This window comes from Cololabis saira, chromosome 23, assembly GCF_033807715.1.
Source record: "Cololabis saira isolate AMF1-May2022 chromosome 23, fColSai1.1, whole genome shotgun sequence".
Classification (NCBI taxonomy): domain Eukaryota; kingdom Metazoa; phylum Chordata; class Actinopteri; order Beloniformes; family Belonidae; genus Cololabis; species Cololabis saira.
Genome location: NC_084609.1, coordinates 33,352,844 through 33,371,440, shown reverse-complemented (window position 1 = coordinate 33,371,440; position 18,597 = coordinate 33,352,844). Strand labels below are relative to the sequence as shown.

At 43.1% G+C, this 18,597-nt stretch overlaps 1 protein-coding gene across 5 annotated transcripts in view; it reads right to left on the bottom strand.

The window, feature by feature from the left end:
* The window catches only part of LOC133424327 (NACHT, LRR and PYD domains-containing protein 12-like), a 67,091-nt gene that overhangs the window by 6,228 nt on the left and 42,266 nt on the right, over window positions 1-18,597 (bottom strand). For 4 of the 5 annotated variants that reach the window (XM_061714854.1, XM_061714850.1, XM_061714851.1 and 1 more), the window contains 5 exons: window positions 17,604-17,777; window positions 15,028-15,204; window positions 12,141-12,314; window positions 11,419-11,586; window positions 1,680-1,856 (listed from right to left, as the gene is read on the bottom strand). In XM_061714854.1, the coding sequence (XP_061570838.1) occupies window positions 1,680-1,856; window positions 11,419-11,586; window positions 12,141-12,314; window positions 15,028-15,204; window positions 17,604-17,777 (870 nt within the window). The remainder of the gene's footprint in view (window positions 1-1,679; window positions 1,857-11,418; window positions 11,587-12,140; window positions 12,315-15,027; window positions 15,205-17,603; window positions 17,778-18,597) is intronic. The other variant, XM_061714853.1, reaches the window with a different exon arrangement.

Genomic DNA, 18,597 nt, shown 5'->3' with positions numbered 1-18,597 from the left:
AAAGGCCGGGTTGGGCTTCAAAATCATCCTCACATCCCCCGGAAAAAGCTGAGCGCATGACGGCTGCACCGAAAGCACCTGGATGTCACTAACCCGCTTAGCCGAAGCCAGCGCCAGCAACAACACGGCCTTCAGAGACACGTGTTCCAAGTCTGCCCCCTCCAGGGGCTCAAAGGGGGGCCCTTAAGCCCCTCCAGAACCACAGCCAGATCCCATGTGGTACCAGCAGTCTGGACACGGGGAGAAGACTGCGTGCTCCTTCAGAAAACAGCAAACCAGCGGGTGCTGGCTCACTGTTTTCTTCCCAAAGCCCACGTGACAGGTGGCTATAGCTGCAAGTAAACCTCCACCGTGGAGAAGGCTTTCCGTTTGTCAACCAGGTCCTGCAAAAAGGACAATATCACTCCTGCTGGACACTAAGAAGGATAGTGACCACCTTCCTGTACAGGACGGATCCCATGGGACCCCGTGGGTCAGAGAGGACGGGACTCGCCAGTGACGCTGTGAGCAGGGAGAGGACATTGAGTCCTCTGGCTAGAAGCGCAGCCGCCTCGTACGGCATTCCAGTCAGGGCCGACTGAAGACGGTCAGACTTGGACGGCGGGCCGGGGCTCCTTGAGGACACCGCTGACAGCCGGCTGCCTGGGAGGCGTGCGGAGCAGCCCCAGGCTCTCCATGGCCTGGCAGTGGAGGGATGAGGCCCCGGGAACCGGGCTCCTGCTGCTGAGAGGGCGTCTCTCCGTGAGCCACCACCTCATCCAGCAGCTCTGGGAGACAGGGACAAGTTGCTTCGTGGAGCTCTCGGCCGAGGGCAACTTGTTCCCTCCGTAGCAGTATGTGGGGGTCTCGGCTACGACAGCAGGCCAGGGGACGGCAGCCGGGCAGCAGCGTTTGCAGGCGTCCAGCATGTCCCAGCTGGGGAGGGGAGAAGCTGGTGTGCTGCTCACATCTCCATCCCCAGAGGCCACGGAGGCTGCGGCCTGTGCAGCCCGAGCCAGAGTGATGAAGAGGTCGTACTCGTCTTCATCCTCTGATATGAGGCGGTCCAAGGTGCCTTCTTCATCGTCCCCATAGTCCAGTTCCAGGACGTCTTCCTCCTGCGGGGCGGCGGGTAGGTGGAGCTGGGAGCCCCAGCCCACGCTAACCTCCGGTTCCTCCACCACAAGGTGGGAGAAATTAGCTGGTATGCTAACACTCGGTACTGGAGCAGCCATGGTGAGGCATCGTGACGGTGCCAACCGAGCCGTGGAGGGCGAGGAAAGCACAACATTCGAGCTGGTGGGACCGATGCAGCAGATAAACAGAGGCTGGTTAGCACCCGGCGACAGAAGCTAGTGAGATCTGTCTGGGGACAGTTCAGCTAACAAGCCCAGGACGCCAGATGAGCTCCGAGTGATAAGAGAATGAATGACGTAGTGTCGTCCACACGGGATATCTAAGGTAGGTGGTGCTACCTGCGGCGGACGGACACGTTTCACCAGCCAATCAGCATTGGTGTAATGAGATTAATGCAGCGGGGCATCCCATAGTGAGACATCCAGAGAAATATTATGAAAGACAACCAGGGCAGTAAGATGTTCAGTGTGGATCAGCAGGAGATCAGCCTGATGTCTGCAGGTTAGTGTCAACACAACTTTCACATCAGATTCATCTGAACACACAACTAAAACATGTCTGACCTCAGAGTCTCCAGTCTGCAGTCTGAACTCTCCAGGAAACCACACAGATGTTTCACTCCTGAATCCTGCAGGTCGTCGTTGTGACTCAGGTCTAGATGTTCCAGGTGGGAGGGGTTGGACTTCAGAGCTGAGACCAGAGAAGAACAGCTGATCTCTGACAAACTGCATACCTTCAACCTGAATGAAGAATAAAAGATGTGAGCTGAAGCCACCTGGATGCAGGTTCCAACAGTCCAACAGAACCAGTGAAAAAAGATCTTCATCAATATTCATGACATCATGCTGCTGCTCCAATAAAGACGTAGTGACTTCAGCTCTGCAGCTCCACCAGTGGATCCACCCATACAAACGCATGTTGTGCAGCCAAATGATTCAAGTTTCCACACAAACAAACATGTCAGGAGGAATTCTGGGACATTGCATTGCATTGAAGCATTTGTTTGAATGTCAGAGACACAAAAACATGATGAACTGATGTCTAATATTTCAGGTAGTAAAACTAGTTTCATATAGATGAGAATTACAAAGGTGATGGCAGCTTTTTTTCACTTTTCTTACTTCAACACACATGTATTTATATTTAGTGTTACACTCTGAAAACCATAAAAAGACATTATTTGCTGCACCTTATGTCTTGCTGTCACCCGGATGAAATTATCTTAATAGACTTATTAAAACATGATATTAAAAACCTAAAAAAGAGATATTTTCCATGGTGAGAGTTTTATATTTGGTAATCGGTCTGACTATTCTATTAACTGATCTAAATCCACAGTTTTGTGCATTAACTGCAATTTCCGGACTACAGCCACTACTAAATTACAATCAGGAAACATTAGATATCTAGGCATAAATATCTCCCCATGGCTGTCAGAGTTAATAAAACTAAATTATGTTCAGCTTTTAAGAAAAATAGAAGATGATTTTACCAGATGGAACTCTCTTCCCATTTCACTCATGGGGAGAATTGTCACCATCAAAATGATGGTTTTACCAAAAATAAATTATCTTTTTTCAATGATACCATTCAAACCCCCTTCCTCTTGGTTTAAGTCACTGGACTCATATGTGTCAAAATTCTTGTGGAAGAATAAACCAACACATATTAGCTTAAAGACATTACAAAAATCCAAATAATGTGGAGGCTTCGACTTACCTAACTTCTAGTATTATTTCTTATTAGTCAAAACATTAAACATCATAAATGTTTTAAAAGCATTAATATTAGCTCAACTCTTACAGCCAATACTCTCTCAGCAGCTAATTTGTTTTGGAAGATAGTCGCCTTACAAGCATTAATATTAGCTCCTCTCTGACAGCCTGGTGCGAATTCCTTAAAATAGCCAAAGTCTCACTTTTTCCATGTGACCGCACACCCATCTGGAACAACCCAGATATCCTGAAAAATGATAAAAAGATGGTGAACTTTACTCAATGGAGAGACCAAGGAATATGGTATCTACAACATGTAATCATAAGTGGACATTTTGTACTTTTTAATACACTCACTGTTCAATATGGAATTAGCAGTAACACATTTTTAGAATACCAACAACTTAAGTCCATAATAAATAAAAAAATATAAACTCAACCAACTGGATCTGCAACTTCCCACTAAGATAATAGAGTTATTTAATCTAAACACCCCAAAATTGCTATTGAAACTCTACAGGTTAATGTCCAAAATAGATAACTCAGTCTCTCTTCCAATCTCAAAGTTGGAGGCAGACCTCTCTCTCAACACCGACCAGATCTCTTTGTCACAAATATGTTTAAATACTTTCACTATGACCAAGACCCCAAACTTACAAGTTATACAGTACAAAGTTCTTCGTAGAATACATTATACAGGACAAAGGATGTTCCAGATGGGTTTTGCCACCTTCAATATCTGCTCACAGTGCACAGGGAACCCCTCTGATAATTATATGCATGCTTTATGGTTTTGTGCACTGGTACAGAAGTTCTGGATGGAGATATGTGAGGATTTATCCACATGGCTCAATTACAGAATTTCAGTGTGCCCCACACTATGCATACTAGGTCACTTGGGAGACATGCACATGGAATCTAACCTGGTTCACTTGGTTCTCACTGCCTTATGTATCGCAAAGAAAACCATTCTAACACACACACACACACACACATACACACACACACACACACACACACACACACACACACACACACACACACACACACACACACTCGGCCCGTTCACCTGCATGCTCGCTCTGTCCCCAAATCTGTCAGTGTGTGACATTTCCCCCAGTTTGTGTTTCTGTTTTGCCCCGCCTGTCTTCCATCTGCCCTGATTGTTCACACCTGTGTCTCGTTACCCCCTTGTGTATATCTGGTCTTGTCTTTCCCTTGCTCCTTGTGGTTCCGTCCTGTTTCCTTCCTCCATGTGTCCTGCCAAGTTTTCAGGTTTTGCTCTGGTGTTCTTGGTTGATCCTGCTCTGCAGCGTTTTTGGTTCATGCCTTTTTTTTAAATAAACCCTTCTTTGCTGAACTCCTGCCTCTCGCTCTCCTGCATCTGGGTCCTCATCCAACCACTCCGTGACAAAATCAACTTTCGACAAACTAGACACGCTCATTGCAAGATTCATTTGGCAAAATAAACGTCCAAGAATTAGATTAAAAACATTGCAGTTACCCAAATCCTGTGGCGGGCTCAAGCTTCCGAATCTACGATACTATTTCTGGGCCGCACACTGACACCCTTAACAATTTGAATTCAAGATCTCACTGACACGCTGGCTCAATATTGAAAAAAGTCTATGCACACGGCCCCTACAAACGTTACTTTTTTTAGACATTCCCTTAAACGAAGTCCAACTGGGTGAATGGACGAGAGCCACATTAAAAATCTGGAAAAATTTGGCCTACCCAAAGTAATTTCAGCATTAACCGATGTCGGATTTATAAAGGACTTTGCAGCCTCTCACTCAGACACAAGGTTCCGAAGATGGTCCGAACGCCACAGACTCAATAACCTACACCAACTCCATAAAGAGGGCAGCTTTAAATTCTTTGATCAGTTAAGGGAGGAATTCACACTTCCTAATACAGATTATTTCAGGTATTTACAACTGCAGAACTTTTTAACTAAACACAAGAACTTGAATAAGGTAGTGGCACCTACTCCAATTGAGAATTTTATGATAGGATTTCAGACAGGAAACAATGATGAGAAAATTACAAGTAACCCATATCCGATATTTTTAGACTTGGACACGAACAACACACTGCAAATGAAGGGGAGATGGGAAACTGAAATGAACCTAGTTATACCGGAGGATACATGGGAAGAAATATGAATTGAGGCTCACTTAGTAACCAACTAATATGTGGAGGGAGTTTAAATGGAAGGTAATTACAAGATTTTTTTGAACACCCGAGATAGTGTCTAAAATGAGCCAAACGCATCCAGATAGGTGCTGGAGAAATTGCAGCACACAAATTGGAAACCACACCCACATATTCTGGACATGTCCAAAACTGAAAGCATTCTGGGAGGAAATTTTTAAGGCTCTCACAGAGATATTCCACCAACCGTTAAACAAAGACCCAAAAGTCACACTTTTATGCGTAATTCCAGATGGCATTGTGGGAAGGCAGGTCAGTTGCACTTAAAGGAGCATGAGGCTCCTTTTAAGAAATGAGACTCATTAGCGCCACCATTTGCCACGACGGCCGTCGGGGGTACTGCAGCCAACAGCGAAGCCGGCACGGGAGAACAGGGAGAACGGGGAGAACGCGCATGCAGCGTCATTTGACGTCACATCCGCAGGACAGCGCGGGAAATTCGGCCCCACAATTGCAGCACACAGCCTGTTCAAGGCAACGGAGAGATACGCTAGAGGGCTAATTCTTTTTGGTTTGGAACGCTTCATCTGACATTATTACTACAAAACTTAAAACGTATACAAATTTCTTTCATAAATCCTGCCTCAATCCTGCCTCATGCTCCTTTAAATGCATTACAATCAAATGGTAAAATTCAGACCCCCCAACATATAGCATGTGGATCCAGAAGGTCTGGGAAATTTATCAGATGGAACAAATAACCTTTTCTCTGAGACTTCGAAAAGATACATTTATTAAGAGGTGGAGCCCTGCTGTGCCCATATTGATGCAGTGAGGGGATGGAAAGGCACACTCTGAATCACACATACAGTACTCATGTTCCTCTACCTTCCACCTCATAGATCCATGTTCGTTAACATCCGAATCATTACATATATCCACACTACTCCCTTCCCTGACTCTATTCCCTCCCCTAACACTTAGTTATGTAACTATCTTTCTTTTCCTATCTTACCTTATCTTAACTTGCTTATTTTCAGCTCCTATATTGTTTTTTTATTAGATTTTATTCTGTTTCTATTTCGTTGTTAATTACCATTTATTCTGATTATTTAACACCTTTTCTTTTCTTTTTTTCCCTCTCGCATTTAAAAAAATCTTTTTTTTTTCTTAATCAAGCTTTGTATAACATGGGTACGGATGTAAAACTGAAAAACTGAAAACAGTAAGCAAACAATTTGTTTGATTGTATTATGTGGCTGATACTGAAATAACCCCCCCCCCCCCCCCCCCCCCCAAGGTCCTCAGCAAAAGTGCTCGACAGAAAACAAATGTGAATGGGTGACCACATGTCAATAAATTCTTCAACTTTAACTCTTAGAATCCCACGTAAGTAAACCCGCCTGTAGCTTTGGCAAAATTGAGTTTGAATCAGTGGGTGTTCCCCCTCCTCTTTATTCAACATTAATAAAGCACTTTTAGAATTGTTAATTTTATATCCAGAAAAAAGTCCAAATTCAATTAAAATATTGTTTATTGCTACAAGTAAGGTGTCTAGATTTGTTAAAAACAAAAAGAGCTAAATGATGTTCCCTTCTGCCAACTGTAATTCCTGTAATTCCAGCTGATTGCCGTACAGCCATAGCTAAAGGTTCACTGGCTAGAACAAACAATAATGGTGACATGGGACAGCCTTGCCGTGTGGATCTACATAATCCAAAGGGGGTGGAGCACCGACCATTAGTTAAAATCTCTGCCATTGATTCTGTATACAGTAATCTTATCCAATTTATGTAATTTTCCCCAAATCCAAATAGTTTCAAAACGTCAAAAAGATAACCTCATTCAATCCTATCAAATGCTTTTTTGGCGTCTAATGATAGGATTGCATGTCCTTTAGTATTTAGTTTTGCAAATAAAATATTCAAGAGCCTGCGAGTGTTGTGAAAGGCTTGTGTATTTAAGACAAAGCAATTTTGGTCATTATTGATTATACTTTATATAAGATTTTCTCTTCTTTTTGCCAGAGCTTTACATAGTATTTTTGTGTCACACGACATTAGGGATATGGGACGATAAGATGTTCTTTCTGGGGGTAACTTGTTTGGCTTTAACAGTAGAGAAATCGTAGCAGCTCTCAATGTTGGAGGTACAATTCCTTTTTCATAGGATTCATTAAACACTTGGCTGAGAACTTCTTATATATCTCTACAGGTAGACCATGCGGTCCAGGGGTTCACCCACTGTTCATACTCATCAAAGCCTGTGATAACTCTTCAATGGTTCATTCTTCTTCAAGATCAAGTCTTGCTTCTTCTGATATGATTGGAAAATTAAGCTTATCTAAACATTTGTTTTGGTCATCTAATCCACGTGGGCACTCAGATTTATAGAGATTTTTACAATAATTTCCAAAGGATGGGTTTATTTCATCTGGATCAATTAGTTGTTTTCCTTCTTCAGATGTTATCATATTGATAGCCCTTTCTGTTTGTACCTTTTTTATCCTCCATGCCAATAACTTCGCCAAAGTAAGAATAAAATAAAAGCACAGAAGTTATAAATAGATGCCCGAAGGGCAGAACATGCTTATTAAATTGATTGGGGTGTAATTTATCGTCCCACTGAGTATGATATACCTTCCTGCCGGATCTATGAATTTGTTATTCAAACGAAAGGGAACTGATTTATGGATCAGTATCATCACACCTCTGGAATGGGAGTTGAAGCAAGCAGCATGAATTTGACCTGGCCATCTTTTTTGGATCCTACCCATATCTTTTTTAATTAGGTGAGTTTCTTGTATAAAAATGATATTGGACTTCATTTGTGTAATTAGGACCCGAGCACTGACAGTGCAAAGGCCCTATTGTAGCGCAATACAGCGCACCCTAGAAAACTTTGTGCCTCAAGCCCCACAATACGGTTTGACGTACATGCATGAAAATCACTACACACCTGTATCATGTCGCAACTTAAAGAAAAGTCTCTTGGTACCATGGCCAAAACCGAACAGGAAGTCGGCGATTTTGAATGAATCGTGTAATTTTGGCGCAATTAATGCCATTTCTTCGGCCGCTTCTTCGCCCAGAACCGTAACTTGCACTTGCATTACTTTTCTCAGTCAAAAGCGTTACCGTGGCGACGATAGACGCCAAAAAGCACTCCCCCATTTGATTGGTCCATATTTGATAGTTCCTACTTTCTGCCATAACTTTTGGATGGTTTGACATAAAGACTCGTTGGTGGTGTCATCGGACTCGGTTTTGAGTCCTTGACCTTCATTGGCCTGAATTAGCCCTGCCCCTTCTTCTGATTGGTCGATATTTGATAGATCCTATTTTCTGCCATAACTTTTGAATGGTATGACATACAGAGTCGTGGGTGGTGTCATCGGACTCGGTTTTGACTTCGTCACCTTAATTGGTGCAAATTAGCCACGCCCCTTCTTCTGATTGGTCGATAGTTGATAGTTCCTATTTTCTGCTATAACTTTTGAACAGGTTGTGATACAGACATGTGGGTGGTGTCCATGGATTTGGTTTAGAGTCCTTAACGTTCATTGGTGTAAATTAGCTCTGCCCCTTCTTCTAATTGGTCGATATTTGATAGTTCCTATTTTCTGCCATAACTTTGGAATGGTTTGACATAGAGAGTCATGGGTGGTGTCATCCGACTCGGTTTTTTTGTCCTTGACCTTTATTGGTGAAAATTGCACGCGCGAGGGCCCGTTCATCGCCGCTTGCAGCTTTAATTCTACTTAATACCTGTTTCAGCTTTACTAACTTGTTAAGACCCCTCGTATTCCAGCTGGAAATCTTTAAATCTATTTTGTTAGCCATGAGATTTGTAGTTTTTGAAATCTATGAGGTGACTATGAGCATTCTGATCACTTTGAGCAATTCCCTTCCATCTTTCCCTTTTTGACCACGACAAAGCAGTGATGAGTAATAAAAAAAATAAAAATAAAAAATAGATAAAATAAAAAGACATAATACTCACATAATAAGCCAAGATAACCTTGAACATGATGACACCAGACACCCAAACGAAGTATACGTAAAAGACCCACAGTTAACATGAACTCCAGTTATGCAGAACGTTTGATCCTCTCCAGGAGGAGCAATGTAATGTGAACACTGACCCATAGTATAACAGGACCACTAAATAAAAGACAAATAACCACACACTCGATTCAGCAGTAACATAATAAAGAATGTGTTAAGGAATGAAATTGTACTGTACATTCATTCCCCACGTATTACTCTAAGTGTCTGAAATAACAGTAGCACTTGAGCATTAATACATACCTATAAGCGGACAAAAAATTGCACACACTATATAGCTGTCTCATCTCCCCTCCTCAAATCAAGACAAAAACTACGGTGGAGGCAACAACATGCGTTTTCTTCACATTATTAATAATTGCATGAGATAATGAAATTAAATCTGGAGGTATCAGTCTATTTGTAAAATAAAAATAAAAAACACAATAGTACCTCTGCTAATGAAACAAAATAATTCTATTAAACATGTTAATGATCTAAATACCTTTATGATGGAGTGCAATAGATAAAGGGTTAAATAAGTAAATATATGAGACAGGGTAAAAAAGAAAAATTAAACACCTTATGTCCTTGGCTCTACAGCCATGAGTCACTAGTACCAGCGTTATTCTACGTTATTCCAGGATATTTATTTCTTGCATCCGAATTGAAGCCGACATGAGGATACCGCGCTTGTCATTTCCCTCAGCTCTCAGGACCGGGGGATCCCCGCACCAGCGACTGCATCCTTCGCAGGTATTCCTCCGCTTCAGGAACAGTTTTAAACATCAGACGCTTGCCATCATGAGTAATCACCAGGTGGGCCGGGTAAAGCATCCCGTAACGAATATCCATGGATCTGAACCGGGCCTTAACTCCGTCAAATTGGCGCTGGCGCTGCCGGGTCTCGGACGACAAGTCCAGGAAAAAGCTGAGACGGTGATTTTCATGTCGCACTTCTCCCATCCTCCAGGATGAACTCAGGAGGAGATGTCAAGCCTTTCTCACACATCCTGGACTTCTTCTTTCTACTTTAATGCAACAAACCTCCCAACTGTCCCAGAAAATGTCAGGGTTTGACATTCCCCCCAGTTGGTTTCTGTTTTGCCCCGCCTGTGTCCCATCTTCCCTGATTGGTCTGCACCTGTGTGTCGTTATCCCCTGTGTACGTATATCTGGTCTTGTCATTCCCTTGCTCCTTGTGGTTCCGTACTGTGCTTCCCTCCATGTTTCCTGTTTTTGCTCCAGGTTTTGATCCCTGTTTCTGTTTTTTGATCCTGCCAAGCAGCGCTTTTGGTTTTTGGTTCTTGCCTTTTCTGGAATAAACCCTGTTTTTTATTGAACTTCTGCCTCGCTCTCCTGCATCTGGGTCCTCACCACACCGGTCCTGACAGAACGGAACCACCAGCATGGACCCAGTAGGAGAGACTCTGGACTGGTGGAAATTCTTCCCCCCGCAGCCAGCGCCACGGACCCGGGTTCCCCCGCAGCCAGCGCCACGGACCCGGGCTCCCCCGCAGCCAGCTCCTCGCATCCCCCATGAGTTCCCCCGCCAAGTCAAAGTTCCCCGCCGAGTCAAGATTCCCCACCGAGTCAAGGTTCCCCGCTGAGTCAAGGTTCCCCGCCGAGTCAAAGTTCCCCGCCGAGTCAAGTTTCCCCGCCAAGTCAAGTTTCCCCGCCAAGTCAAGTTTCCCCGCCAAGTCAAGTTTCCCTGCCAAGTCAAGTTTCCCTGCCATGTCAAGTTTCCTTGCCAAATCAAGTTTCCCTCCCAAGCCCCACGCCAAGCCTTCCAAGCCCCAACCCAAGCCTTCCAGGCCCCAACCCAAGCCTTCCAGGCCCCACGCCAAGTCGTCCATGCCCCACGCCGAGGCCCAAGCCTAGGCCTCATGGGCGACCCCCAGAACTGTCTCGCCGGTCCGCCCAGTCCCGAGGACGGCCCCCGGAACTTTGGCTGTGTGTTGGCCTTTAGTCATACTTTTTTCTGAAATATGCTTTTACACTCATATAAAATCTTTTAGAAAAAAATGTTATACTAATAATTAATTACATAATTCCTCTATTACCTATTTAAATGTCAGAAATGTATTTTCCCAGTTCCCAGTTAATTGTAGTTTGTTCAGATGTTTTATTCCAGGTTCAGACACATCTCTGGTTCTTTAGTTGTTCCTGTCTGACACATTCAAATGTTTAGTTTTTATGTCAGAAATCAGAAGAGGACGTTTAAGAAGAAACAAACTGTTGGAGGACTAAAGCAGAGAAGAAGAAACCAGAGCAGTAAGATGGTCAGTGTGGATCAGCAGGAGATCAGCCTGATGTCTGCAGGTTAGTGTCAACACAACTTTCACATCAGATTCTTCTGAACACACAACTAAAACATGTCTGACCTCAGAGTCTCCAGTCTGCAGTCTGAACTCTCCAGGAAACCACACAGATGTTTCACTCCTGAATCCTGCAGCTGGTTCCTGCCCAGGTCCAGATGTTTCAGATGGTTGGACTTCAGAAGTGAGACCAGAGAAGAACAGCTGATCTCTGACATTCTGCAGTTCTCCAACCTGAATGAAGAATAAAAGATGTGAGCTGAACCACCAGGATGCAGGTTCCAACAGTCCAACCAAACCAGTGAAAAAGATCTTCATCAATATTCATGACATCATGCTGCTGCTCCAATAAAGACGTAGTGACTTCAGCTCTGCAGCTCTGCAGCTCCACCAGTGGATCCATCCATACAAACGCATGTTGTGTTAGAATATCTCAGTCGGTACAAACATTAGAATCTCAGTGTTTGGATCAGATGAAACATGTTGGACAGATGAAGATGAAGATGTTTGTAGACGATGCTGCATGATCTCTGTACAAACAAACATTCTGCTGCCCAGGTTCAGTTCATGTTGGGATGGAATGAAGACGTCTTTGTTGAGGGAATATCGCTCACCACTCTATACTGCACACTTGTGCTGAACGGAGAGGAAAGCAGCCTGCAGACAGTTCAGCTTGTTTCTCATGATGTCAGGAGCAGATGAGTCCAGAGACCAGGATGGTTCAGAGCAGCTCAGGTGTTTGTGGCTGCAGGACTCACAACTTTTACAACTTTAGTCAACGAACAAACCTCAGAGTCTCCAGTCTGCAGTCTGGACCATCCAGGAAACCACACAGCTGCTTCACATCTGAATCCTGCAGCTCGTTCCTATTCAGGTCCAGATGTTCCAGATCAGACGGGTTGGACTCCAGAGCTGAGACCAGAAGACGACATCTGATCTCTGACAAACTGCAGCGCTCCGACCTGGAGAAAGAATAAAACACATAAATATCTAGATGAGTGTTTTCTCCTCCTCCGTTTAGGGTGGTGTGGTGGGCAACACTGGAGCTTCACAGTCAGAATGAATGAATGAATGAATAGCTTTATTGTCGCCGGTCTGGCGTCCCAGCACTGTGAGATGATAACCAGTACAACCCATCAGGGCACAGACAAAACAAATAACATAAGACATGAGTCAACTGGTGAGAACAGATCAGAGAAAGGAGGACATTGGGGATGGGGGAGGGAGGAGGGGAAAACAGGCATCCTCATACTGTGTGTAAATACACAGTGTGAAAGTGCAAAAAAACATCTCTGCACAGAGAGCAACATGACAAATTTAACATCACAAGGCTTGCACATGTGTGTGTGGGGGGGGTGGTTCTAGGGGCGGGGGGGGATCCCGGCACAGTACCCCAAGTGAGCACCGCGGCCAGTGGCGCGGCTCTCAAACCTGTTGACTGTGTTGGGGGGGGCTGAAAAGAGCAGGGGGGGGGCAGGGGCAGGGGTAGAGTTTCGGAGGAGTGTGGTAAAAAAGTATTATAGAATAGTGGTGAGTACTCTGAGTACTATCGGGGGGGTCATGGAGACCCTGTATGGACTTGGGAATGCAGGACTGGACTTTTATTGGTTCTGTTGCTGCCATCAAATTCAACATTCATCAATGTTTTGGTATTTCTATCAGAATTATTATATTTATTTTGGTGATTAGCTAGAATTGTATAAAGATTGTATACATATATATATATATATATATATATATATATATATATATATATATATATATATATATATATATAGATGTGTGTATAAACAAAAATTATGTTTTTTTTTGTATGGCACTGACGAATTGCACCTGTACTGGACCAATAAACTAAACTAAACTAAACTAAACTAAACTATTCTATTTCATCATATTTCTGTTAATAATAATAATAATAATAATAATCACAATCAAACAGAAGCGATTGTAGGAGAAGAAGAGGTTCTGGAGAAGTCCATACAGGACCTGCATCATCCCACTGATAGTAATAAGACTATTAAACACTATTCAACAATATTCCTGAAAGTAAACAAAGTACTTTGTTGTTCAAAATGACAAACTACATTTTACTCTCTCAGCTGATTATACGTCTTACTTTTAGCTCCGCGGAGTCACAGATGTGGCTTATTTTACAGTGTTTGGAGCATCTTCATGAAGGAAAGCAGCAGTTTGGTCTTGTTGATTGTGAGATGTGATATCTGACATAACGATGCTGAACATCTTCTGCTCCAGGATCTGGTGTGGACTGTCTGAGGGAGCAGCAGCTGGAAGAGCTGCTGGTCCTTTCACTGGATCACAACTTTATCTACTTATTACAGATAACATCTATTTTCATGGAATAAAGGTTGGGATGATCAGAGTGGTGTTGATCGACAGACTAATGTTACTTCCTGTTGCTTCTTTCCTCCTGCATGCTCTCTGCAGCCTCTGCTGCTCCTCCCTCCACAGACGCCACACGTTAAAGGCTGATGGGAAAACCTGTGTGGTGCTGGTTCTGGCGTGGAGACGGGTTTATCTCCGTTCCTCCAGAACCAGGACAACAACTGCAGGAAGCTTCTGAACGTCACTCATGAGTTCTGGACCGGGGAGCTGCTGACTGAGAGAGCTGTTGGACGCTTCCATTGTTGAGTCAAGCAACACTTTTACTTTACAATATGTTCACATGTGGGACGGTGCACGTGCAGTGAATGTGCAACAGCGCGGAGCCAGGGGGAGAACGTCTGCTGTAAAGAGATATGGCGGTACCGACAAACCCCAACCTCCCAGCGACTACAGCGGTCCATGAAGAACCTTCTGGAGGGAGATGAAGAGTTTCCTGCCAGCTGATCACCCTCATCATCCTCACCTCTTCCTCTTCCTCTTTAAACCCGTCTGCAGCTGTCACTCTCACCAGATTGGGTTTGTGGTCTCCCTGCAGATACCGGTCTCCAGCAGTTCTCCTGGGACTGCTATGCTGGACCGGATCTGTGTCCTTGGACCTGTTTCAGGTCCAGCCCTGATCGCTACGTCTGTCTGAGCTTATCTGCCTGTCTTGGGTGCTGACCCTGGCCCACTGTTCCTGGATCTGTTTTCTGCCTCACACTAACCGAACTACAGACCGTCCTGGTCTCTGGACCGGTGGCCCGTCCCTGCACGGTCCCCATCTCCCTCTCCTGATCACCTCTGATTCCTATTTGGATCAATAATTATTTAGATGAGGGTTCTTTACTCCTGGTCAGCCGTCATTTCAGCCCAGTCCGCTGAAACCTGAACAACATGTTAGTTTGTTAGCCGTCAGCAGAAACCCGTCTTCCTTCGGGACATGTGTGGTCTGTGTCTTCAGGGGGGTCTGTCTCCGTCAGAGATGTGCTTTCATAGAGGATTTAAAGATGAATATGTAACTCAGTTCTGTCTGGTTCTGTCTGGTTCTGTCTGGACCTGGAGCTGCTTCCTGACAGCAGAACACACATGTGTGACGGTGAGGTGTGTGTGGTTCTAACAGAACACACATGGATCACAGCAGGTTTCACATGAAATGTGACTGAATGATGAAGAACGAGCAGAAGGTTCAGACAATAAACACCTGAAACACCTTCACCTGGACTGACGGAGTCTTCTCTGTTTGAGGAGACCAAAACCTCCAAGAAAACTCCAAAAGCTCCAGTCAGAACTGACCTGAGAGTCTGCAGCTGGTAGTCTGGACTCTCCACCAGATCAGACAGCTGCTCCACATCTGCAGCCTGCAGCTTGTAGTTGAATCTCAGGTCCAGAAGTTTCAGATGGGAGGGGTTGGACTTCAGAGCTGAGACCAGAGAAGAACAGCTGATCTCTGACAGATCGCAGCACTGCAAGCTGCACAAAGACACCAGAGAAGAAGAAACCAGAGCATTAAGATGGTCAGTGTGGATCAGCAGGAGATCAGCCTGATGTCTGCACAACCTGATCTCACAAAAATCCGTGAAATGCCCACGACCTCTCACCACTATTTTCTGTGGTACCAACATGGAAAGTGGTATAATTCCGTGTGAGCACCACGGATATTGTACCATGCAAAATCAATGGGATCCGTGGTCGTGATATATACACGGATTATGACATTATTATTATTTATATATTATTCTTTGTTATAGTGGCTAACTTATGAGTTTTTGTCGCGCAAGGTACTGTTTGTTACTGTCAGTTTGTAAAAGCATGTTTTTAACGCTGTTTTAGCAGTGTTTTATTGAGGTTTTAATGGGAGCACCACGGATATACTACTATGCGAAGTCAATGGGATCCGTGGTCGTGATATATACACGGATTATTACATTATTATTATTTATATATTATTCTTTATTATAGTGGCTAAATTATGAGTTTTTGTCGCGCAAGGTACTGTTTGTGTCATGGTCTGAGGTTGAGTGGGTGTGTCTGGCTCCTCCGCCCCTACCTGACAACACCTGCAATCACTCTGGTGCAATCATGCCCACAGTATTTAATCCTCAGTCTCTCTTCAGCCCATGCCAGATTGTCTTGTGTTCTCCAAGCCTTCAGCCGTCTTTCAAGCCAAGTGAGTTTTCCAAGTTTTTGACCCTTTGACCTCTTGACCTTTTTCATCCTCCAGACCACGTTTTTGCCTAAGCCCTTGCCGGTACTTCTGCCTTCGCTGACAGCCTTTTTGGACTTTGACCTTTGCCTGCCCCTCGTCGGATTTTTGCCTGATCCTTGCCTGCTCTGATTATTCCAATAAATCTTTTGAACCGTTTTCCCTTTGTGTCTGCATTTGTGTTTTTCTTCATGTTTTTAACGCTGTTTTAGCAGTGTTTTATTGAGGTTTTAATGGGAGCACCACGCATATAGTACTATGCGAAGTCAATGGGATCCGTGGTCGTGATATATACATGGATTATTACATTATTATTATGTATATATTATTCTTTCTTTATTATTGTGGCTAAGTTATACGTTTTTTGACGCGCAAGTTACTGTTTGTTACTGTCAGTTTGTAAAAGCATGTTTTTAACACTGTTTTAACAGTGTTTAAATGGTGTTTTGATGATTTTTAACAGTATTTTGACGGCGAGTATTTAACCGTGTTTTCTAGTATTTAACGTAAATTCGAGTATTTAACCATGTTGTTTGCTGCCGCCATGACGACGGAGGTGGCGTAAGTGATGTGAAATTATTATTTTTAGCAAAAACCACCTACTTCTAATCAATCATAGCCTAAGTGGTGCATTAACCTAACCAGACCTTAGCCAGAGCGTCGTCCAGCCACAAAACATTTTTAATTGCTTTTGAACCAGGAAGTGGAGACAGTCGATATTTAAATTAATTGTTTTAACCATTCTCCCATTCCGTCAAACACAGGGAATTCCCTGGGCATCCCCTCTACGTCATAGAGTGACGAGCGGAGATCCTGATCACGTGACCACTGCCCCGATCGCGGATTATTATTTATTTAACATTTCAATGGACGTGGAATTAAACCGTTAAATATAGTGCTTTTGAACGGTAAATATTAAAATAAACCGTACACAGGTACATTTACAACTTATATTGAATCACTGTGAATACATCAGTCAGTTACATGATGTTAAATAAAGTATCCTAATAAACAAACATATTTACAATTCCTTAACATACATCATCTCTATAAAATGTAGTTACTATTTCAGATGCACTACATAATAGATATATTTAATTGATATATGTTTTTTTAAATGTTTTTACACGTTAACCAAACCAATGTGCCTACAAATATGGCGCTATGTGACTCTAGGGAAATGTAGTTCTTAGCTAATATTTTTTTTTTCACAGAGATGGAGGTTGTTAATACTAAAATAAGAGTGTACATAGTAGTTTAAGGGCATGATACACACATTTGTGTAAATATATTTTAAATATATAATAGTTAAATGTGTGAAAATGTATTTTAACCATGATTTACCCTTATATTATAGCGCCACCTAGTGATGACTACTCTGGCATGATACATTAGATCAAGAGGTTTCCATAACAGTTGGTTTCATGTCTATAATCCCTTTTATCGCAAAATTATAACCCTTTAAAAATGCATCAAGGTGGTACAATATGGTACAATATTCGTGGTGCTCACACGGAATTATACCACTTTCCGTGTTGGTACCACGGAAAATAGTGGTGAGAGGTCGTGGGCAATTCACAGATTTTTGTGAGATCAGCTTGTGTCTGCAAGTTAGTGCAACTTTCACATCATATTCATCTGAACACACAACTAAAACATGTCTGACCTCAGAGTCTCCAGTCTGCAGTCTGGACTCTCTAGGAAACCACACAGATGTTTCACTCCTGAATCCTGCAGCTGGTTCCAGCTCAGGTCCAGATGTTTCAGGTGGGAGGGGTTGGACTTCAGAGCTGAGACCAGAGAAGAACAGCTGATCTCTGACAACCAACAGCCCTCCAACCTGAATGAAGAAGAAACAGCTGAAACAGCGGAAATATATGGAAGCCCATAGGGGACTTTATTCAAATGCAAATGTAATTCCACAATAGCATTATAATTTTCCACATATGCATGAGTTATTTGGGACAAAAATGAAATTAATATGCAATAATTCAATTTGAATTTTCATTTTCACATACTTGTATGGGCATTCTATGACAATATTAAAATGAAAATGGTCACCAAGCTCTTTTCTGGACAAAATTTAAATTAAAATGCAATTTTCTAACAACTTGCAAATTAAAATCAAAACAGCATTTCACATTTCATTTTGAAAGATTTAACCTGATTTACAGAGGACAATATTCAAATGCAATAAGAGAAACAGCGCCCCCAGGCTATTGCATTTACATTTACATATTACAACGCACTTTTAGGGACAATATTCAATTTGAAAATGCAAACTGTCAGTTCTCTCATCAAGGCGGGCCCTCGGTTAGGACGTCACTTCCTCCATGCTTTCTATGGGGGTATTATTGTTCCAATATTATTTGTGTGTGCGTATCTCAATCTGTGTGTGTGTAAAAAGATTTGTGTGTTTGTATTTAGATTTGTGTGTGCGTAAAAAGATTTGTGTGTCTGTATTCAGATTTGTGTGTGCGTAAAAAAGATTTGCGTGTCCGTATTCACATTTGTGTGTGCGTAAAAAGATTTGTGTGTCCGTATTCACATTTGCGTGTGTGTAAAAAGATGTGTGTGTCTGTATTCATATTTATGTGTGGGCAAAAAATCAGCCGGGAGCTCTCGATTTGTACACGTGGATTTTGACACACTTCTGCCGT